Source organism: Xyrauchen texanus, chromosome 34, assembly GCF_025860055.1.
Source record: "Xyrauchen texanus isolate HMW12.3.18 chromosome 34, RBS_HiC_50CHRs, whole genome shotgun sequence".
Lineage (NCBI taxonomy): Eukaryota > Metazoa > Chordata > Actinopteri > Cypriniformes > Catostomidae > Xyrauchen > Xyrauchen texanus.
The window spans coordinates 34,240,127-34,265,637 of NC_068309.1; the positions used below are offsets into that span (position 1 = coordinate 34,240,127).

General features: G+C 38.2%; 1 protein-coding gene across 1 annotated transcript; it reads right to left on the reverse strand.

Moving 5' to 3' along the window:
- Positions 1 to 2,054: 2,054 nt before the first annotated feature.
- Positions 2,055 to 25,474, reverse strand: atg4a (autophagy related 4A, cysteine peptidase). The gene is made up of 13 exons (XM_052104282.1): positions 25,439 to 25,474; positions 24,751 to 24,852; positions 24,110 to 24,181; positions 16,809 to 16,907; positions 16,260 to 16,361; positions 12,385 to 12,457; positions 11,287 to 11,366; positions 10,959 to 11,176; positions 10,511 to 10,589; positions 9,690 to 9,835; positions 3,317 to 3,373; positions 3,055 to 3,166; positions 2,055 to 2,808 (listed from the first exon to the last, which is right to left on the reverse strand). The coding sequence occupies exons 1-13, from the start codon at positions 25,446 to 25,448 to the stop codon at positions 2,744 to 2,746; spliced, it is 1,215 nt and encodes a 404-aa protein (XP_051960242.1). The 5' UTR covers positions 25,449 to 25,474; the 3' UTR covers positions 2,055 to 2,743.
- Positions 25,475 to 25,511: the final 37 nt, after the last annotated feature.

Sequence of the window (25,511 nt, forward strand, 5' to 3'; positions counted from 1 at the left end):
CCTGACTGTAAGTCATGTGTGTGCTTGTGATTTATCATTTGCAGTATGATGCAACACTGCTGTGGACATGTTAAGACCCTGCATTTTCACTTCTCAGCACCCAGTGAAATATTTCTTAAATGCCTTGTTGCTTGTGGTTAGAGATTCAGAGCCCTCCACTGGGCAAATTGAACATTTGAAAATATGCAATCATGCTTGGATCTTCAATGCTTCATATATATATATATATATATATATATATGTATGTATGTATGTTTACTACTACTTTTGAACAAAATTTACAACTAAATATTAACAATTAAATATTATATATATATATATAACTACTACTGATAATTATAATGTATTTTAGATATTATTATTTAAATACAATAATTATAATTTATTCTGTATATGATTCTTGCTTGGAAGACTTTTCTTTGGACATTTACATTTTATTCATATCAATTAGTAAATAAAAATGTACAGTATACATAAATACATGTATTATATTAAATAATAAACATAAAATATATTTATTTTGTTAATTTCTAATAAAAAATACTTTATTATGATCTTACTCTGAGTTAAATAAGATTAAAATTAAATAATACATATAGGCATATACACACTGGTGGCCAAAGGTTTGGAATAACATTTACATTTATGCATTTGGCAGACGCTTTTATCCAAAGCACTTATTACAGGGACAATCCCCCTGAAGCAACCTGGAGTTAAGTGCCTTGCTCAAGGACACAATGGTGGTGGCTGTGGGGCTCGAACCAGCATCCTTCTGATCACCAGATTAACAGTTATGTGCTTGGACCACTATACCACCACTCCACAAAATCTGTACAATAATGTACAGATTTTGCTATTTCGGAAGGAAATTGGTACTTTAATTCACCAACGTGGCATTCAACTGATCACAATGTATAGTCAGGACATTACTGATGTAAAAAACAGCATAATCACTATTTGAAAAAAGTCATTTTTGATAAAATCTAGATGGGCCCCATTTCCAGCAGTCATCACTCCAACACCTTATCCTTTAGTAATCATGATTAATTGATCATTTGGTTGTAGAAAATCACTTGCCATTATATCAAACACAGTTGAAAGCTATTTGGTTCATTACATGAAGCTTAACATTGTCTTAGTGTTTGTTATAAAATGCTTGAAATTGCCAAAAAAAAACTGAAGATCTCATACAAAGGTGTACACTACAGTCTTCAAAGATAAAGCACAACTGTCTCTAACAAGGACAGAAAGAGATGTTGAAGACCAGATGTACAACTAAACAAGAGGATAAATACATCAGAGTCTCTAGTTTGAGAAATAGATACCTCACATGTCCTCAGCTGACAGCTTCATTGAATTCTACCCACTCAACACAAGTTTCATGTACAACAGTAAAGAGAAGACTCAGGGGTGCAGGCCTTATGGGAAGAATTGCAAAGAAAAAGACACTTTTGAAACAGAAAAACAAAAAGAAGAACAGACATTGGACAACAGATAATTGGAAAAGAGTGTTATGGATCTTAAACCCCATTGAGCTTTTGTGGGATCTGCTAGACTGTAAGGTGCATGAGAAGTGCCCGACCAGACAGTCACATCTATGGCAAGTGTTACAGGAAGTGGTGAAATGTCACATGAGTGTCTGGACAAACTGACAGCTAGAATGCCAAGAATCTGCTGCTCGTGGAGGATCTCTTGATGAGAAACTCTTTGAAGTAGTTCTGAAAAAGTTGTAATGGTAATTTTTCATGTTATTAATGTCCTGACTATACATTGTGATCAGTTGAATGCCACTTTGGTGAATAAAATTACCAATTTCTTTTCATAAGAGCAAATTCTGTACATTATTCCAAACTTTTGGCCTCCAGTGTATATATAATGTATATAAATGTATATACACATAACAATATTAACAATTTTTAAATGGTATTAAATGTTTTTTTCTTATTTCATACATCAGCCATTCAAGATTCTTGTTCAAATTTGTCTTTAACATAGATACAAAGACATAAAAGGAATACAAACACATAATGAAATGAACACAGGATCCTCAGGTTCCTTCACTATTTATTCTTTTAAAAAAGTGACAGAAGCAATCCAAAACTTGCTAAACATATTTAAATATCTTAATTTGAAGCCATATTTACATGTGTGCAGGGGAGGGTGAAATAAGTATTACATGGTAAAAGGGAAGGAAAACATCACCGTTACCAGACAGATACATAAATATGTCAAAGAGAGAGAGGCACTTTTTAAACCAATAAGGTTGTCATTTTTTTCCTTGAATAACACTGAATAAAAGATGTCTGCATATTCGTCATCTCCTGCGATCAGGAGGTAGAGAGTGTTGAGGTTGTGAAAAAATCGTCCTCATGCTGGTCTTCACTGCTCCGTGATACAGTATGATAAAGTACATGCAACTCCACAGTCCTCTGTTCTTTTAATAATAAAAACACAAGTCTCTTAAATGACTTCTGAATGAGGCTAAACATCACAAGTTGCTACAGGGATCCTTGGCTTGGTTTATTCCTGTTACAATTAAAAGCACAGCACAAGCTCATTTAGTCTTGGCATGGCTGTCGTTTTATGTGTTGTGGTGTTGCTATCATCTACTTATTTTTGCTTATTGTCACCGTGTTGCGCTTGGTGTTGATCCGAGGCACTTGTGCGGTGTGGAGCAGAGGAACGCTCATGACGCCTCCTCATCCTGGACTCTCGTTGGTTGATTGAGCCGAGTGGGCGGAGATCACACGTTTAGGATCTCAAATTCTTCCTCTGACTCAAACAACTTGTCTGGGGACTCAATGAACTCTAGAAGGTAAGTGCAAAGGGTAGTATTGATCATTAGGTCATCAAACACAAATCTAGCACATCCAAGTCTCTTGGATATCAAAGTCAACATGAAATGGCATTTGCAACCCATTTTAATACCGTAATATGCTGTACTTCAGAATGACACAGGATATTCAAGGAGAAAATGTTTTATGAGATGATAATCAATAGACAAAATACTAATGCACAATGCCATAGTGCTCTGGCTGTGTTACTCAGCAATACCTGCTCCAGTGGTCTGCACCTCTGGTTTGGTGGGGGGAACAAACGGAGGCCAGTGTGAGGGATGTTTCTCTACCAGCTCGAACATCCGCAAGTTTCTTTTCTTTAGGAGCTCCTTGAAATCACAGACAAATAACATGACTTCATTTTGTTCTATACATTTTCAATATAATCTTGTTATCTTGGGGTGAAATATGAGCTTGACATGTTCATTGACAGGTTGTAATTGTGGACAACTGACAGGAACAGTATGTGACAGTCATACCTGTTGAACCAGGTCACACCAACTGTCAAAGTCCTCCTCACTCTTAAAGAAAAAACCCTACAAACAAACATACACGTTTACATTTCCAATTCAAAACAATGAAACCTAAACTAGATACATTTCAACACCTATTACTGAAAATATATGCCTAATTCTCAAATTTTTTTGTTGATAAGTGATATATGATATCTCGTTCTCATTATAAATAATATATACACTCACTGAGCACTTTATTATGTACACATGTATATCTAATAATTCATGCGATTATCTAATCAGCCAATCGTGTGGCAGCAGTGTACTGCATAAAATCATCCAGATACGGGTCAGGAGCTTCAGATAATATTCACATCAACCATCAGAATTAGAAAAAATATAATCTCAGTGATTTGGACTGTGGCATGATTGTTGGTGACAGATGGGCTGGTTTGAGTATTTCTGTAGCTGTTGATCTCCTGCTGATCTTTTCACCCACAACAGTCCCTAGAATTTACTCAGAATGGTGCCAAAAACAAAAAACATCCAGTGAGCGGCAGTTTTGTGGATGGAAATGCCTTGTTGATGAAAGAGGTCAACAGAGAACGGTCAGACTGGTTTGTGCTGACAGAATCTACAGTAACTCAGATAACCACTCTGTACAATTTTAGTGGGTAGAATAGCATCTCAGAATGTACAACACATAGAAACTTGAGGTGGATGGGCTACAACAGCAGAAGACCACGTCTGGAACTTTAATAGTGTTCCTAATAAAGAGCTTAGTGAGTGTATATATATATATATAGAATGTGGGTGTTTTTTAAACTTCTGGCACTTTCATGTTCCAGGGGTGGATTTTATTGAAACAAACAAATATGTTATATGAAGGTCTCATTAAAAGTCTCTTAAAAAATGTTTATGTGTCCAGGAGTGTTGGTTATTCATATTTTTGAGATGTTACTGACATTACAGCTGATTTCCTGTAAAGCTGAATAAATCATTCTGATTCAAAGTAATGACCAACATCATCCAATCACTGCCAACCATGTTAAAATAACATGGTTGTACTATTAACTGTATGTAATATGTACTGATTATCATTGTACCATGTCTGCCTAACATCATCAAACATCAAACATCATCTACAGCCTGAAACTGAACTTTTGGTCGGATTTTTTAGGATTGAATGCACTACGCTACATAGGAAAGCAACAGGATGCTGCCTAGCTTCTTATTTAGTGAGTGACTTAACCTCCAGTGTGCTGTCTGTCTGCACTGCTTTCAGAACAGTTTGAAATGCACCTTATTTTCATCCTAACTCCATATAAAGCCTCTGAATGCAACATCATTCAGCTTTTGGATGCATCCATTGACTCTCAATGTGAATGCACTGTGAATATAGGAAAAAAATAGCTACATTACACATGAGGCCCTTTTCTCCTACAGACGTGGTACTTTTCCTTTAGTAACTTTCTAGATGAGAACTCTTACGAGGAACAGAACACCCAAGGAGTCTTTTCCCCTGTTGCATTCCCATTCACATAGTTACCACTGTAGTGATGTCATCTAGTATCGATTATTTTTTTCTGACTTGGTTGGAACGCAAAATTCAATAGCAACTATAGTTAAGTATAGTATAGTTTCCTTTAGAGTTCCATTCATCCAAAAACGCTGTCGTTTAAACCATTAACTGATTAGGCAGCTGCCAACATTCAAGGCCATAACCATTTCTTGAACATTGGGGGGGACCAAACATTTTGGGGGTGTGGGAGGACACGGGTGTCCTTTAATCTTTGGTCCTTTAGTATAGTAAATGCACTGAATGCAATAATCTTTCTGAAAAAAGGCTTGAAATGCGATAAAGGCCCAAAATTGTATAATTTTTGGTTTTACAGATACAGTTCAAGTCAGAAGTTTACATACACCTTAGCCAAATACATTTAAACTCAGTTTTTCACAATTCCTGACATTTAATCTTCAGTTAGGATCAGTTAGGATCACTACTTGTGAAATGTCGGGGGCCTGTGTAGCTCAGCGAGTAAAGATGCTGACTACCACCCCTGGAGTCACAAGTTCGAATCTAAATCTGTGTGTTAAAAAATTTGTTTTAATGACTTCAACCTAAGTGTATGTAAACTTTTGACTTCAACTGTATGAATGACATACAAATCACGTACTGTGCAAAACATTTTAAATTCAAAACGGCGAATTTCGCCAAATAAATATTGAATATTTTGCACCCTTGGAAATTAATGTCAGTAGGTACAACATTTAAATCATAAAAAAGTGGTCAAATATTGCATAATTAGTTAGATACTGACATCTCACATGACACAAACACTCTTAACTTGAACTGCTTGCTGATAATCCACAATGCTCCTGCTTAGCGTCCTAAACTTGAGTCCGGCCTACATCGATTTGATTGGCTATCTCATATGACATTGAATAGCGGAGTTAGACTACTGAGCCTGCAAAAAATTTAACTTTTTTAACTTTTTTAAACCATTATGTTATTCCTGCAACAACTTAATGACAATTAGACATGTTACACCACTCTTTGTCTCTCTCCACTGGCTGCCGGTTGATGCACGTATTCAATTCAAGGCTCTGATGCTGGCATACAGTCACTGGGTCTGCTCCAGCATACCAAAAATTATTTATCCAGATCTACACTCCTGCCAGAAGCATGCGGTTGGCTAAAGAACGTCGCCTTGTTGAACCAACACAAAGAGGCACCAAAACACTTTCCTGGACTCTCAGTTTCAGCATACCACGTTGGTGGACTAACCTTCCCAACTCCATCCACAAAGCTGACTCACTCTTTGTAAAAATTGCTAAAAACATATTTTCCAAGAGAACTTAACCAGTCACTAAAAAAAAAAATTCTTGTTGCACTTAAATCTGTTTTTAATGCTATTCTGATGCTAGTAAAACTTTTTAGTATGGCACTTTTCATACAAATGTCTCTTTAAGATGATTCGCTTATGTTTTCCTCTTTTGTAAGTCGCTTTAGATAAAACGTCTGCCAAATGAATAAATGTAAATGTAGACAGCGATGCATAATGGACTGCAGCAGAACAGCAACTAGAATATCAATTATTGGGGGGACAATCTGGCCATATCTGATAATTGGGGGGAACTTGTCCCCGTCAAAGTATATTGTGGTTACGGCCCTGCATACATTTTCAGATGCAGCCAAAGCTCATGTAAAACAGTAAAAACAAAAGTGTAACTCCGATCCCGGCATCCTCCATCGGTTTTGTTGATTTTGGTTTTATTGATATTGAATCGCGCGTTCCAACCATGTCAGAAGAAAAATGGTCGATATTAGATGACATCATTACAGATGTCAATGTGAATGCGAATGCAATGGGGGGAAAGTCTCCTCAGGTGTCCCATTCCTTGTATGAGTCCTCATCTAAAAGTTGCAAAAGGAAAATTACCGGGACTCTAGGTGGGAAAGGGCCTATTAGGTGCAAATGCAAGGAAAAGTACCTAAAAAAACGATTCAGTGGGTAAGGGTTTATTAGTGTACATTGTGTTTAGCAGTGTGGCGTTTCGCGATAAAATGTTCACATTTTTAAAAATGGCACATCGGATGAAACAAGTCTTTTGACTCAACAGGTTTAAATGTAAAACCTTAAAGCTGCACTATGTAACTTTGTGCTCTCAAGCAATATCTGTGGTTGAAACTTAAAATTGCTAGCAATTTGCAGAAGTATAAATTGCTTCAGTCGTGTTCTGGCACTGCTCTTCTGGCGGATGAATCTCGAGCTTACCTGGACATCGCCTGTGTGTGATCATGACTGGAGCCTGAGTCATATCGTGATATTTTCATGTTGATATTATGTTATCACGATTAAACATTTGAAACATAAATATTACATGCTTTGATGAAGATAAACAACACTCTTATTTACATATTTGAATGAATTTTACACTTAAATAACTTTTTTGACACTTCACTCAATAATGATGGGGATAAAATGTACTTATTAAACGTAAAAATAATATACTTAAATATGCAATATAACAATTAAAAGAAGTCAAATTCAGAAGTCATATATAGTGATCTGGGGTAAAGTAAGAACATTGTTTTGAACACTGATTGTTTATGTGTTCAATGAATAATGGCAATTTGTTCATTTTTAACCAAAAAATCTTACTACTAAAAATAGTGCAACTTTAATTAGGTTTCTAACCAGATTAAATTTTGTTGCCGTTCTCCCAAAGACAAACTCTGATATGATCGATGCCATGTTGTTTTGACACATGACACATGAAACTTTAACCCTTTACTGACAGCACAGATTCTTCTGAACTGAGATCAGTTAGTTTAAAATAATTAAAATTAAGTGTTGCGTATAGCAAAGCCAAAATACAATGGGGTCACTCGAGTTGAGTAACATTGTTGGGGCAGGTTGCACAAAATAAACTTTCATAGCGCCACAGAGACACAGTGTTTACAGTTTTCGAGAAAATAAACCTATGAATGGCTCACTTACAGTTGTCTCTGCATATTAAGCTGGGATAAAGGAAAGTATTATAACAAAGAAAAGGTTACATATTTCAGATTTAAACTATGAAAACCATTTATAATAATACTATTTAATAATATAATTATTACGTTTAATCAAAACAAAGTGTAAAACAAACCATTTCAATATTTATTGTGTTAAAATTATTTCTATAAATCTTTCAAAAATTAATGACCACCAAACAATTTTGCCCCTAATTACGTTTTTTCAAAAGTTACTATATTTGTTAAAGTTCATAAAAGTGTCAGAGGTTAGGGTTATAATTTTTTCACAAAGTATGAAAACATTATTTATTGTGTGTATTTATGATACACAAAATGTTAGCAAAGGAGTCGGATATTTTGTCTCAAAAACGTTAAAAATTTAATTTCCATCAGCATAATTTCCACCACAGAATAATATTGAACACAATACAGAATATGAAATGTGCTGGAAATGACACCGATAGAAATTTCCGATGACTTTCAGGAACAAAAGTGACAAAAACCTCCTGTGATGCATGTACATACTGTACACTGTTGGATGTGAGAATTAGTGAGACTTTACTTTCTTGAAATTTACAATGCTAAAAGTGCCTATAGTTAAAGAAACGCCCATTTATATTTATTTACAGTGGATATAAAAAGTCTTCACACCCCTGTTAAAATGCCAGGTTTTTGTTATGTAAAAGAATGAGACAAAGATAAATCATGTCAGAACTTTTTCCACCTTTAATGTGACCTATAATGTGAACAATTCAATTGAAAAACAAACTGAAATATTCATGGGGGGAAAATTAAAATGAAAAACCTTACAATAACCTGGTTGCATAAGTGTGCACACCCTCTTATAACTGGGTATGTGGCTGTGTTCAGAATTAACCAATCGCATTCAAACTCATGTTAAATATAAGTCATTACACACCTGCCATCATTTAAAGTGACTCTGATTAATCACAAATAAAATTCAGCTGTTCTAGTAGGATTTTCCTAACATTTTCTTAGTTGCATCTCAGAGCAAAAGCCATGGTCCACAGAGAGCTTCCAAAGCATCAGAGGGATCTCATTATTGAAAGATATCAGTCAGGAGAAGGGTACAAAAGAATTTCCAAAGCATTAGATATATCATGGAACACAGTGAAGACAGTCATCATCAAGTGGAGAAAATATGGCACAACAGAGACATTACCAAGAACTGGACATCCCTCCAAAATTGATGAAAAGACGAGAAGAAAACTGGTCAGGGAGGCTTCCAAAAGGCCTACAGCAACATTAATGGAACTGCAGGAATTTCTGGCAAGTAGTGGCTGTGTGCTACATGTGACTACAATCTCCCATATTCTTCATATGAATGGGCTATGTTGCCTTTTCTTACAAAGAAAAACATCCAAGCCCGGCTGAAGTTTGCAAAAACAAACATCAAGTCTCCCAAACATCAAGTCTCACTCTTCTTTTGCAAAGAAGAGTGAGCATATATTGCCATGTCAAGATGTGCCATGCTAATAGACTCCTACCCAAAAAGACTGAGTGCTGTAATAAAATCAAAAGGTGCTTCAACAAAGTATTAGTTTAAGGGTGTGCACACTTATGCAACCAGGTTATTGTGAGTTTAAAAAAAAAAAAATGTTCCCTCTCAAATATTTCAGTTTGTTTTTCAATTGAATTGTTCACGTTATAGGTCACATTAAAGGTGGAAAAAGTTCTGACATGATTTATCTTTGTCTCATTCTTTTACATCACAAGAACCTGGCATTTTAACAGGGGTGTGTAGACTTTTTATATCCACTATATATCTATCTATCTATCTATATAGTAAATGTAGGCTGAGGGGAAATGTGCATACTCATCTCCTAAATTCATTGACATGGTTTGAGCTCTCACCAGTGCGACAGAAGGGTCCAGGCTTGTGATTTTCATGCGGTGAGGAGTTCTGTGACAGTGATAACTCCCATCATCCACTGCACTTCCTGAGTCACACTCCACTGCCTGCTGAGTGGTATGAGGGTCCAGATAGATCAACTCATCATCTGACCAAGAAAAACAAAAGCAGCTGTCATTCATTCAGAAAAGCAAACATTACAATGCATCAACATCAACATACATTTCCAAATTATCCAATCACAGAAAGGCTCTTGTTGAAATAGTTCACCCAAAAATTACATTACTGTCATTATTTACTCACCCTCATGTTGTTTTACATTTTACTTCCAAGCTGCTCCTTTCCATACAATGAAAGTAAATGATGACCATGACTGTTAGGCAAGATTTTCAGTTAATAACGTCTGTCCTCACACAAAGCAATCATATGCCTTCAGAAGTTTTTTAATATAAATGATCATCCGGACTGCATTAATGTTTTTTTTTATTGCTTTATGTCCTTATTTGAGCTTGACACTCCTTGGTCACCATGCACTTTCACTATATGGTATGAACAGCAGCATGAACATTTTTCAAAACTACTCTTTTGTGTTTCACAGAAGACAGAAAGTCATATATGGCTTTGGAACGACATGGTGAGTAAATTATTAATTTATTTTATTTATTTATTCAAAGGTTCACTGCAAAAGCAATTTATCGGCCAATGGCTCACACTAAGTGAACATGGACTAGTGAACAATTTTATCCCATGATGAATTAATCTTTTCCAAATTCCAAAATGTTTCTAAGAAAGCAAAATTTGTGAATCGAGATTAAGAACTTACCAATAAATCCAATAAAATAGTAGGCCAGGTTGGGCTTTCCTCCTAAAACACCACATGACTGAGGCATCATAAAACACTCCTGGGGAAAAAGTTATGTGTAAGAAATGTGTGTATATGAACTGTCTGCCATTCCCTTCTGGCTAGGATGCTCAAACAAACAGAGTTATGTTTTGAAAGTTTCAAAGAGCCACAGTTGAGCGAGTCATTCATTCAGTAATCGAACCACACTGGTTGCTGTCTGTTTCGCATTGTAGATAAAAAAGAACTGGCTCATAAGAGTTATTCATTCAGGATTCGAACTGCACTGGACGCACTCTATGTTTCACGCTTTAGATTCAAAAGAACCGGCTCATAAGAGTCATTTGTTCAGGAATCAACATGCTATTTTTCCATCAAGATTGCTTAACTCACTCTAAGGTTGAACAACAGAAACAGATAAGTATCGTACTTTTAGGGCCTGGATATAGATAGGGTTGATGGTGTTGATGCCCATACGGAGAGGAATGATCAGCAGCAGGGGCCTCCAGTCCAGGGGCCCTTGTGAAGCAGGGTTATGGGCCCTTTCCTGACCCTCTGAACAGCTCTGGCCGGACATAGAGATGTCATCCCAGCCACAGGGGCCAGCCCTGGGCCTGCTCTCCTGCCCTGGCTGCTGACACTGTTTCTCTGATAGAGAGGAAGTAGGTGAGGAAATAAAGATGAAAGAATTCATTAAGGTTGATAACTAGTCATATAAAGGCTTACTTTCTAAACTCTATTTAGAGAAAAACACTTACTTATGTCCTCAATTACAACCGTGTTGTCCATTGACACATATACACCCAAAGAATTCCAATCATCAAACAGGGCAAGTTTCCTGCAGGCAAAGTGACATTAAATATTGAACAGACTGAGCTCAAGAAAATTATGTGATTGTGGCGACATTTTTGCTAATTATATTAAATGGTTTATTACATATATCGCGGCAGTTCTAAGGTGAAATTTCCACTGTGTAGTGCAAAAAGCAAGTTAAATGTTCTCCCTAACAGATGAGGTTTTTAATGTTAATGCTCTAACAAGTTTTAAATCACCAAAATCAACCAACCACCCTACCCTAAACCTTAAACCTATACATAACCAATGGTGTCATAAAGGTATGTGAGATGAAAACGCAATTGCTGTGGCAACCACGTCATTTTTTTGGTGCTTCTATGACACTTTCGGCTCATGTGTTGACTCTAATGCTCTTCAGGACTCATAACCTTTACATCACAAGTGCAACGCTCTATCAGTTGAGCTACCATGCAATTTCATCACAATCGAACAAGCTATGTATTGCAAAAGTTAAAATAAAAAATAAGAGAAAAATAAGTGTTTATAAACTGATAATCTGCCATTTTACTCATCATTGTTGTTGTAGCACCTCTAGTGTCCAAAACACCAGGAAAATGCTGCGATGCATACAACAAGTTACGCAAAAATAATTTAGCAAAAATTTAGGTATAGTAATGTGTTTCTATGAGACCCCTTATGAAAATTGAGAGTTCATGGCAAATTTGTGCAAACTTGAAGCATATTGTCCATTGTTGCCAAAGGCTCACCACTACTTCCGGCAAACATTTGTGTGTGAAAATAAAGAGTGGCAAATTTGCTGTAAAGTTTTGATTATTTGTAACCAGGTTGGTATTAAAGCGATAGTTCACCAAAAAACATGCAAAAACATCTCCAAAAGAAAATCATATGGGTTTATAGCAACATGAATGTGTGTACATGATGACAGCATTTTCTTTTTGGGATGAATTATCCCTTTACAGCATTAGACAGTTGATGATTATGTATCTTGGGCACATCAAAAAAAAAAATTCAATAATGAAAATACCAAAAATGATACTCACTTGAGCACTTGTGCCACTGTGTTTGGTCCGTACCATTCTCCAACAGACTTGCCCTCTCCGACTCCCATTTGAGCTACACAAACAAACACACAATACACTGACTTCAGTCCACTCATATCATACAGTGAGAATGATTGCTCCATAAAGTGATTCTGCTGGCTAAAATAATTTTTAAATCCCAAGCAACCGCTATATGATTCATGTTGTCTTAACTGTGTAAATATAACAAAAAATATCTTTAAAATTATTGTCACATATGAATGGTGAAATTAAAAAGGTCTCGGTTCTGTTTTCTCCAGTAAGCTCATAAGCTAATCGGTGAGCCTATTAGCAAAGTCATTCTAGCAAGTCACTGTCGGCCATGTTTGGAACGCTCTCGAGAGGCTATTTCCAGTCATGTCAGTGCAGCTCCTATCTACTTAAATGGAGAAAGACCAAAATCACAAAAACGGTTCATCAAGATTAAGTTCAAAGATCATATTTCAAATCAGCAGTAAAATCTGACAACACTGGTATCATAAATTGTGATTCGTAACCCCATATTACCCTAACAAATGGCATTAACCTAGCTTTTATAGCTAATGCGCATGCGCGTTCTTGAGTTGATTGACAGGTGATGTCTGTATCTACAAGGTGATTGCCTCTTTTAACTGTAAGGAGGGAATTCTATTCTTCATCCATTGAACGTTGGGCACTAGAGCTTCTTGGTTGAGCATTCAATTTCCTCCATTCATTTTAATAGAAGTGGCCCGTCTCTGCTAAATAATCTCTGCTATTATCTAAGCAGACAGTTGGCTTCTTCTCTTCATTTTCATACATATTTGTGGTTAGGTTTAGGTTAAGGGGTAGGGAAATGTGTTGGTGTAGGGTTGCTGCAGCACTCCTAATAAACGCAAAAAGCACAGCATATGAATGTGACATCCAACAATTGTCAGACTTCAGCTTTTCTCGGTTATATGAAGGGGGCGTAATTTGTAGTAGAAGTGGCTTGTAGTGGGTGTGTCATGTAGCAGCCTTGCAGGATGCATAGAGACCCTTCTCGGTCAAGGGCAAAAATCTACCCGTGTCAATCAGTTTATTCTTAAGTGTTTGTGACTGTACACGATAAACTTTTCAAATGTATTCCACTACAGATTACAAAATACATGCTGTAAAATGTAATTTCTAACATATTCTTTTAGATTACCCAAGGTCAGTAACGTAATATAAATTCTTTGGATTACTTCTTCAGCACTGGCAGATTTTTTCAGATAAACAGATTAATAACAATTGCTCTGCAAGTACAGTAGGACAAAATACACGTATATTAAAAAGATTTTCTTAGACAAAAACCTAAACATCTTATAAAACATGCTAAAGTAAATTAATCTTGTTTTAAGGACATTTAGATAGTTTTACAGGAAAACAATACAAAAAAAGCATTTTGCATTTTGCCGTATTAATCTTACTAGAGAAAAAAATATATAATCTAATGTGGATTTTCTTGATAGGGAAATATAATCATGCCTGATAACAGGTGCATGTAAATGTGCGTTGCGGTTTGGACAGGGCAAGGTATCAAACACAGTGCACGTCGATGCGGTTCAGGTGGTAGACAGTACATTCAAAAGTTACCAAGGTTTTCTCCTTATTTAAGAATGAACTAAGTGACGTTTATGAGTTTGCAGGTTAGTGTATGAAACTGGTTTAACTATGCAAACTGAACGATTAGAAATGGTGACTTTATTTATGCTATTTCACTCTGTAGCATTGAATGGGCTTCACTCGAGCTGTCAAACCACTACATTCTTGTAACTGAAAAAACATTGTGTAGGCTACATGAAAGAAACATATACACAATATATCATCCAGTGATGGCTATAATTTATTAAAGGACAGAGAGTAAATGATCTATGTCCTTTGATGATAATTTGGGTCATGGAAAACTATGCCAGTTGTGCACATTGGCAATGCAGAAATTTGAGCAGCCTGTGGAGTCGTAGCTGGGCAATGCTGAGCAGTGGCGGTGTGCGTACATTCATAGAAAACAACAGTTTCTAATTTTAGGATGCAACATGTTGTCCGCCAGACGCGTCCGGTGTGTGACCCCTTTAAGTGTTCATGTCAATGTACACAAGGTTAACTGTTTCTACTGACCCAACAAAATCAACTTCTGATTATATAACATCACATCATCCTTTTCATTCATAACAGTGTGAAAGTGCCCTCTTTCTACTTGTTTGAATGTAAGTAACGCATCATAAAAAAAAGTGTTTCACTGCTGTTCAAACACTCCTCAGATGGCATCATTTATATGGATGTTTTCCAACTAAGCAGACTAAACATTAAATGAATTAAATTACAATAAAATGCAAAGTAATCCATTTAGTAATCTAATTACTTTTTGAATGTAACTGTATTCTGATTACCATCAATTTAAATTGTAACTGTAGTGGAATACAGTTACTAATATTTTGTATTTTTGGGGGCCTGGGTAGCTCAGTGGTAAAGACGCTGACTACCACACCTGAAGTCGCAAGTTTGAATTCAGGGTGTGCTGAGTGACTCCAGCCAGGTCTCCTAAGCAACCAAATTAGCCCAGTTAATAGGGTGGGTAGAGTCACATGGGGTAACCTCCTCGTGAACTCTATAATGTGGTTCTCGCTCTCGATGGGGCGCATGGTGAGTTGTGCGTGGATGCCGCAGAGAATAGCATGAAGCCTCCACGCACGCGACGTCTCCGTGGTAACATGCTCAACAAGCCATGTTATAAGATGTGCGGACTGATGGTCTCAGATGCAGAGGCAACTGAGATTCGTCCTCCGCCACTTGGATTGAGGCGAGACACTACACCACCACGAGGACTTACAGTGCATTGGTAACTGGACATTCCAAATTGGGTAGAAAATAAAAATTAATTATAACAAATTAAATAATAATAATATTTTGAATTTTAATACGTAATCCCGTTAAATGTATTAAGTTACTCCTAGCTGTTTAATGTTGTTGGCTTATAAAACAGGAACGGTTAAAGAACGTGCATGTAAACACGATCACTTTTACAAGAGCATCTTGTATACTTTAATGTAAGCACGGAAATCTGGGAAAAAAAAAATTTAGGGTGTGTCTCATCTCGCTCCCTAGCTCCCTATGTCCTGAATCAGTATATAATGGACATGAATTCGGGCACTAGTAAGGGTGTTCATCCACTGAACGTTGGGACACTTATGACTCAATCACCTGCTACATGATTATGAGCTCGCACACTGAAACACTGCTGTTAATAATCAACAACATTGCTGTATAAATTACATTTATAAATGTATTTTTGTTGAAGATATTCAAATGTACAGTGTTATTATGAAAGATATATGACAGTAAATAAAGAAATTTAAATATAAAGGAGTGTACTCTAATATTTAAAAGATTATTTCCCTTTTATGGTCATTATGGATGAAAGACATTACAAACAACATCTCTTTTAAAGAGAAAGTAAGGCTTTGTCTTCATAGTTTACACTTGTGCTTGTCTTCTAATGACTTGAGAGACTTCAAATCGTTAACAAACTGAACTCAAACATAACAAACTGCAAAACAAACAAAGATGCACACACAGCTTTGTGTCTCGAACTGGCATCTCTGGCCCCACCTAATCTCTCTCCCACTGATTGGTCATCACGGCCTGGCCACGCCCCCCTCCTCGTCACATCGACGTTGTAGTAAGGAACATAGTGAGCAATGATGCTCCCTGGTTTTTAAAGTGCCTTCTGGGAATATTTAGGGAGTACTGAAATGATTTTGCGATTGAGACAGCCCTAGAAATTGCTGACTTACCAATCAGTGTCCTGCCTACTGAACTAGGGAGCTGACTGAGACATCCCACTGTATATTTCTTACCCATCTGGTGGATGGAGTAGCAGCTGTCCTTCTTGTCTAGAAAGCAGTTTAAGATACGATGATAATCTTTGGGCTGAGCTTTCTCTGGATACCATTGCCAATCTACAATTTAAAATGTACAACGCTTTAACAAAACAGACACATTAAACATACACTTTATTATACAATAAAAAAAATATATTATAGAGGAAACCGGGGCTAGTTGTCACACTTTTAAATCCAGTATATATTTCTCAAGTTTATTTTTGAAAGTCAATTTCTGCAGACACATACCTAAAAGACCTTTGTGACAAATTGCCCCAAAAGTGGGGCATGATGTCACACTTAGTGAAGTGTGCTCATTTCTATACTGCACATTTTGGAAAATTAATTAGGACATATGTTTACTCCATGCAAACAGAAAATTGGCACACTGTACATAATTGCACACAGTATACATTCTGCACACTGCTAAAACTGTATACTGTAAGTACGTAGTATGGTGGTATGTTATTGCAAACACATTTATCTATAAGAAGTCTCCACATCTTGTGGAAAACCTTTGCATACCTCGTCCAAGGTGCCTGCATACTAAAGCCTGAGCGAGGATCATCTGTCCACAACGTAGCATACAGCCCCAGCCTGCATCTGATGACGGGCCTGTTCCTCCTGCACACCACACACAAGCAAAGTACCCTTAAATGCCATTCAAAGCAGGTTATTATAGTTTAGAATTTTAATTTAGTTTAATTTTATTTTTATTTCTAATTTTTAAAGCAGGAAACCGATGGAGTGCGTACTATAGGTAGGGAAGGAGGTATTGCCCCAAGTGAAGGAGTTCAAGTACCTCAGGGTCTTGTTCACGAGTGAGGGGACAATGGATCGGGAGGTTGGCCGGAGAATCGGGGCAGCGGGGGCGGTATTGCACTCACTCTATCACACCGTTGTTACGAAAAGAGAGCTGAGCCGAAAGGCAAAGCTCTCGATCTACCGGTCAATTTGTTTTCCTACCCTCACCTATGGTCATGAAGGCTGGGTCATGACCGAAAGAACTAGGTCGCGAGTACAAGCGGCCAAAATGGGCTTCCTCAGAAGGGTGGCGGGCTTCTCCCTTAGAGATAGGGTGAGGAGCTCAGTCATCCGTGAGGAGCTCGGAGTAGAGCTGCTGCTCCTTTGCATCAAAAGGAGTCAGTTGAGGTGGTTTGGGCATCTGGTAAGGATGCCCCCTGGCCGCCTCCCTAGGGAGGTGTTTCAGGCACGTCCAGCTGGGAGGAGGCCTCGGGGAAGACCCAGGATTAGGTGGAGAGATTACATCTCCACACTGGCCTGGGAACGCCTCGGGGTCCCCCAGTCAGAGCTGGTTAATGTGGCTCGGGATAGGGAAGCTTGGGGCCCCCTGCTGGAGCAGCTGCCCCTGCGACCCGACTTCGGATAAGCGGTTGAAGATGGATGGATGGATGGATGGATGTTTAAAACGGTTTTACACTATGAATGTTTGTTTAGTTTAGTTTAGTTTTAGTTTTACTATTTTAGGGCTGATGTGATGGACTGGCCACCTGTGTGTGTGTGTGTGTATGATATATATATATATATATATATATATATATATATATATATATATATATATATATATATATATATATATATACAGTATATCAGGGTTGTAGGCCTATATTAAAACATTAAAATATAATTATAAATATATTTACTTTATACTTTAACCAATTACTTTCAAGTTCTTTGAGACAGTCATCATTTATTTTAATTATTGAAAATAAATGTTCAGTTTTTTTGTGGATAGAGTTAATTAAAACCACCTTTTATAGGTATAAATCTTTAATACATGTATATGTATATATATCATAAAACCAGTGGACATGCTGTAAATAAAAGTTGGGCAAAAATCCTCTGGTGTTTTACAGTAAACGTTTTTAATAATAGGATGAAATGGGCATATTAAATTTATATCAAACTGGCAAAATAAACTAAAAGTGTACATTGCCAATGCATTATTAAACATTACGCAAACAGATATAAAACATATTGAAAATTAAGTTTATTTTTCTGAAGTTTTAAATCTTAAAATTATTATTTTGTTTGGCTTCCGTTCAGTCTCTCTCGCGTGGTTTCTGTTTTGTTTGTTTTTTTAGATGGTAGTGAATGAGCAATTTAGACATACGGCAGATTGCCCATATCTCTCCCACACCTGTCTCACCACTTGCAGGGAAAGTCTCCATTCTCCTTACAGTAAATCCACTCCCGTGTTTATTATGACCGGGACATGCGTCATAAATAAGCTTGCACTGTTCCACACAATCAGTTTCTATGTTTCTGAGTCAAGTCGAGTCGAGCGTGTACCTACTGTAAATTTAGATATAAAAATTTTAGAGACAGGAAATTGGGAAAAACTTAAGTGAAATTTCAGGAAGTGAAAAAAATGGATTCCGCAAATATTTACGTGTTAAATTTACCAGCCCTATATATACATGTATGTATGTATATTCTTTTTTTCCTTTCACTTATATCAGGAAAATATATTTTAGTTTAGTTTTAATTTTTACAATTATGTTAAAGGGATAGTTCGCCTTTAACCTCATGTTGTTTCAAACCCGTATGACATTATTCCAGACACATACCTCACGCAAGTATGTGTAGGCAAAGGACTAACGGCTGAACATGCTTAACATGCGTTCTTCCTTTCCTGTGATGTGTTAGTATTCAGGTAAGTTGCTATAAATGTATTGTTACTTGCTTAACAATATTCAATTCAAATTGTTGCTCCGCCATGACAGTAGTGGACTTGAAAAAGAAAATTCACTGTAAAAGCGAACAATTCACACTAATGTCCACTTTATCACCCCTTGTGGCAACGTTGAGAATGCAGGGCATACATGTGCTGGTCTGACACATTTCAGAAGTGCCTGTTTCTGCCTTTTCTTTCCATCATGGAACGCAAAAGCACTTGTTAAGCAGAATGTTAGTCTCAGTAACCATTCACTTTCACTGTATGGAAAAAAGGTGCAATTCAAACGATCGGTGACTGAAACTAACATTTTCCTTAACATGTACTTTTGTATTAAACAGAGGAAATAAAGTTATATTCAGTGCATTCAGAAAGTATTCAGACTCTTCAGATTTTTTCCACATTTTATTATATTGCAGCCTTATGCTAAAATGCTTTAAATATTTTTTTTCAGTCTACACTCCATACCCCATAATGACAAAGCAAAAATCTGATTTCAGATAACGTTTTAATTTATGTATTAATTTAATTTATTAAAAAAGAAAAAACTGAAATATAGGAACAACAGATAGCGGCGAGTATGGCTGCTGCGTTACGAGCTCTGACACAATACTGCAGTTTATTGTTTGTTTTGTTTACAATTTTTTGTTTTTTTGTCTTGGATGTTGTCTGCCTTATTGTATACAACAGACAAATGCTTTTGGACATCGGTTCTGTAATTACACACCGAAAACCGGACTTCAAATTCCTCAATGCCGACCCGCTGTTTACAAACACGCCAGCAGAGCCCTTTGTCTGGGCTGCCCGGCCGCGGAAACGCAGCAGGAAAAGGGGAAATAGAGTAAGATGTTGTGCACATCGACCCCCGCTACCCAGTATACTACTGGCAAATGTTCAGTCTCTGGACAGCAAGCTCTGCGAGCTGAGAGCGCGGATCTCTTTCCAACGAGAGACTAGGGATTGCTGCGTTATCTGCCTTACGGAAACCTGGATGTCTGTGGAGATTCCAGACTCGGCCTTCAAACCGGCAGGTTTCTCCGTGCACTGAGCGGACAGAGCGAAAGGCAGAGGTGGTGGTGTATGTTTTATGATCAACAAATCATGGTGTGATCAGAGGAACGTACATTTTATCAAGTCTTTCTGCTCTCCTGATCTGGAATATCTCATGCTTCTGTGTCGACCATTCTGGCTACCGCGGGAATTCACAGCGGTCATTATCACAGCTGTGTACATCCCCCCACAAGCCGACAAAGACCGGGCAATCAAGGAACTGTATGGGAGCATAAGTGAGCAGGAAACCGTGCACCCTGAGGCCGCGTTCATTGTTACCGGGGACTTTAACAAAGACAATTTTAAAACAATCGCACCAAAATACCACCAACACATCAGCTTCAACACACGAGGGGACCAGGTTTAGGACCATTGCTATTCTCCTTTCCGGGATGGCTACAAATCCCTACCCCGCCCACCATTTGGCAAATCAGACCACTCTTCCGTTCTGCTTCTGCCCGCTTACAGGCAGAAACTGAAACAGGAAGCACCCACCCTCAGAACGATCCAGTGCTGGTCGGACCAATCAGAGTCTATGCTACAAGACTGTTTTGATCCCGCGGACTGGGAGATGTTCCGGTCCGCTTCTGATGACGACATCGAGGTTTACGCTGATAGCGTAACGTGTTTCATCAGGAAGTGCGTAGAGGACGTTGTTCCGACCAAAACAATATGGATCTACCCCAACCAGAAACCATGGCGATGTTCACGCGGCACTTAATGCACGGACCTCCGCTTTTAATTCTGGGAACGCGGAGGAGCATAAACAAGCCAGTTATGCCCTCCATAACTCTATCAGTGCAGCCAAACACCAGTACAGGCACAAAATTGGAGGACAGTTCAACACCACCGACTCTAGAAGCATGTGGCAGGGAATTAACATCATCACAGACTACAAAGGGAATAAAAACTCCGCCGTGAACACCGCTGCCTCTCTCCCAGATGAGCTTAATACATTTTATGCTCGTTTCGAGGACAATAACACCGCCCTCGTGGAGAGAGCACTCGCGGCCGACGCTACAGAGGTTGGTTCACTCTCCGTCTCTGTTGCGGATGTAAACCGATCCTTCCGACGGGTGAACATCCGTAAAGCCGCGGGTCCAGACGGCATTCCGGGCTGAGTGTGCCAACTGGCTGGTGTTTTTACGGATATTTTCAACCTGTCCCTCTCCTTGTCTGATGTCCTCACATGCTTCAAAACGTCCACCATTGTCCCCGTACCAAAGCAATCAAAAATCACTAGTTTAAATGACTTGCGTCCTGTTGCTCTGACCCCCATCATCAGCAAATGCTTTGAGGGGCTAATCGGAGATCACATCTACTCTGAGCTGCCCACCTCACTGGACCCATTGCAGTTTGCCTACTGCAACAACTGCTCCACTGATGATGCCATTGCATCTACACTACACACTGCTCTCTCCCACCTGGAAAAAAGGAACACATATGTGAGAATGCTGTTTGTAGACTACAGCTCAGCATTCAACACCATAGTGCCCTCCAAGCTTGATGTGAAACTCGGGCTGTGGGCTTAAACAGCTCGCTGTGCAGCTGGATCCTGGACTTCCTGTCAGGCAGATGTCAGGTGGTTAGAATGGGCAGCAACATCTCCTCATCACTGACCCTCAACACTGGAGCCCCGCAGGGCTGTGTTCTCAGCCCACTCCTGTATTCCCTGTACACACATGACTATGTGGCAACACATGGCTCCAATGCCATCGTTAAGTTGGCTGATGATATAACGGTGGTAAACTGCCTATAGAGAGGAGGTGCACACTCTGACACGCTGGTGTCAGGAGCACAACCTCTCCCTCAACGTCAGTAAAACCAAGGAGCTTGTAGTGGACTTCAGGAGAAAAGACAGAGAACACAGCCCCATCACCATTAATGGATCACCGGTGGAGAGAGTCAGCAGCTTCAAGTTCCTCTGTGTCCACATTACTGAGGAACTCACATGGTCCGTCCACACTGCGGCCGTTGTGAAGAAGGCTGACTAGCGCCTCTTCTTCCTGAGACGAATGAGGAAGTTTGGAATGAACCACCACATCTTCACACGGTTCTACACCAGTACTTTAGAGAGCATCCTGACTGGCTGCATCACCGCCTGGTACGGCAATAGCACAGCCCACAACCGCAAAGATCTGCAAAGGGTGGTGCGAACTGCCAGAAACATCAGAGGAGGTGAGCTTCCCTCCCTCCAGGACATCTATAACAGGCGGTGTGTGAAAAAAGATCGGAGGATCATCAGAGACTCCAGCCACCCGAGTCATGGGCTGCTCTCACTGTTACTATCAGGCAGGCGTTATCGCAGCATCAGGACCCGCACCAGCTGACTTCATGACAGTTCTTCCCCCAAGCAATCAGACTTTTGAACACTTGATCTCTCACGATCAATAATCAGTACTGCACTTTATTAATCTATTAAAATATATTCTCCACAATACAACTACTGTATATATATTTTTATATACTCTTTATTTTATGTGTATTCTACATTGTGTGTATTGTTTACTGTACATTGTATATTATTATTGTGTTGTGTAAGTATGTGTACATTTGATATGTAAATTGTGTTGTGTAAATATGTTGTTTATTGTAATTGGTATATGTCTCGTCACTGTCATGACTGCTATGTTGCTCGGAACTGCACACAAGACTTTCACCTACTGTTGCACTTGTGTACATGGCAGTGTGACAATAAAGTGATTTGATTTGATTTGATTTGACATAAGTATTCAGACCCTTTGCTATGACATTTGAAATTAGCTCAGGAGCATCCCATTTCTCTGGATCATCTTTGAGATGTTTCTACACTTTGATTGGTGTCAACTTGTGGCTAATTTAATTGCTTGGACATGATTTGAAAAGGCAAATACATGCCTATATAAGCTCTTACAGCTGAAAATGCATATCAGAGCAAAAACCAAGCCATGAGGTCAAAGAAACTGCCTGCAGAGCTCAGAGACAGGATTGTGTTGAGGCAAAGATCTGGGGAAAGCTACAAAAAAATTTGGCTGCATTGAAGGTTCCCAAGAGCACCATAATTCTACAATGGAAAAAATTTGGAACAACCAGGACTCTTCTTGGAGATGGCTGCCCAGCCAAACTGAGCAATTAGGAGAGAAGTGCCTTGGTAAGACAGGTGATGGGTACTCTGGTTGAGCTCCAGAAATCATGTGTGGAGAGGGGAGAAACTTGCAGGACAACCATCACTGCAACACTCCACTGATCTGGGCTTTATGGCAGAGTGGCCAGACAGAAGCCTCTCCTCAGTGCAAGACACATAAAAAAAGCACCTAAAGGACTCTCAGACTGTGAGAAACAAGAGTCTCTGGTCTGATGAAATGAAGATTGATCTGTTTTTCCTCAATTTCAAGCGTCATATCTGGAGGAAACCAGGCACCGCTCATCCCCTGCGCAATACCATCCCAACGGTGAAGCATGGTGGTGGTAGCATCATTCTGTGGGTGTGTTTTTCAGCAGTAGGGACTGGGGGACTGCTCAGGGTTGAAAAATCTCAGGACTCAGAAGGTTCACTGTCAAAAAGGAAAATGTCCCTAAGCACACAGCAAAGACAATGCAAGAGTGGCTTAGGGATAACTCTGTGAATGTCCTTGAGAGGCCCAGCCAGATCCCGGACTTGAACCCAATCAAACATCTCTGGAGAGACCTGAAAATGGCTGTCCACTGATGGTCCCCATCCAACCTGACATAGCTTGAGAGGATCTGCAGAGAAGAATGGCAGAAAATCCCCAAATCCAGGTGTGCAAGCTTGTCGAATCATACCCAAAAAGACTTGAGGCTGTAATCGCTGCCAAAGGTGCTTCGACTAAGTACTGATTTAAGGGTCTGAATACTTATGTCAATGTGATATTTCAATGTTTTATTTTTAATAAATTTGCAAAGTTATCGTGGGGTATGGAGTGTAGATTGTTGTGAAAAAAAATTATAATTTAAAGCATTTATCATAAGGATTTAATTTAGTTTCCTGAGCATTCGCTAATCAACAACTTCTGATCAAGCCCTGGTTATGTTGAGTTTCAGTTCGTTTGCATTCTCAACAATAGGGCAAAACACTTACCTATGGGAGAAAACTTTTTCCTATATGTGAACCACAGTCGTGATCGCACATCTGCGAGCAACTCCGATTTATCTGTGAGAAGAGAAACAGTGAAAGAGAACGAGAGGGAAAATTTGAGCACAGACATTTTTTATGTCTTAGTCCATTGAATCCCATATTTTTCCCAGCTAATTTATCACATGTATTTTACTTGAAACTAACTGCATGTCTTTCCTAAAAAAAATAATTATTAATAATAAAAAAAGGATAGTATAAGTATGTGCTTCATTCTTGATCACACAAAAATTGTCATTTGATAAGTAAGATTAACAGAAAATGGCTAGCAGTAAAGGAATATATATATATATATATATATATATATATATATATATATATATATATATATATATATATATTTAAAGGCAAACAAGACAGTTGTGGAAAAACAAGCAAGTGATTGAACATGGATAAATGCATATTTACTTGTTTCAATTAAAGTAACAATACTTTAAATTGTACAATTTTATATTGTGAATGTATGTAAATGTAAAATAAATCGGTAACTCTATTTAAAATAAATAAATCGATTAAATGAACATGTTCTACATTGTAAACTAACTTTAAATATCAACATCGCATTAGGCAAATCTGGCCTGTCTTACTTGTTTTAACATTGTAACATGCTCCCAAGATCCATACTGGCTCATCTGTGTCTGGCAAGTCTTCCAAGAACACGTTAATTTGATTCTCATACTTGGCTAGAACTGGAATAAGAGGAGACACGTAAGTGCTGCTATACTGTCAACATTCATTATTTACTAAATCCTGATAAATCAACATCATCAGCACATCAAAAATAAGTAGATTGTAAGTAGTATAACAACACTGATGCATTTCAACTTCTCTTACGAAGAAGTCCTGAGGCTGTACCATGGCACAGTGATGGTACTACCATGATACTTTGATGTAATGGTACTAGATGATTACCATATTCATGGTATTACCATGGTTCATGCCAAAAATCATGTTATTACCATGGTATTGCTAATGATATATCCAGTACACAGAGTAATAACTGTGGTCATCAGAAATAAAACAATAGGATAGACAACTCTATTAGCTGGACTTAGAACTCTATTGATAAGAACTGAAAGAAAAACACAGGCCACTGAAGAACAATGAGAAAACTTGTAACTCAGTTGCGATTCTCCATGAAAAATATATTAGGAGCATTTCCTTTCGTCGACTCGTTGCAATGGTGTTCTAATTTCAAACATCCCTTGAACGTCATCGGCCAAAGAAATGATAAATTATGATGAATTTTGTATTTTGTATCCTTAAATTTCCTACCTGCCTCCATCCTGGGCTGTCATCGGTATTTAAAGTCACAGCGCGGTGCATTGTGGCGAATACAGTTTTCGTC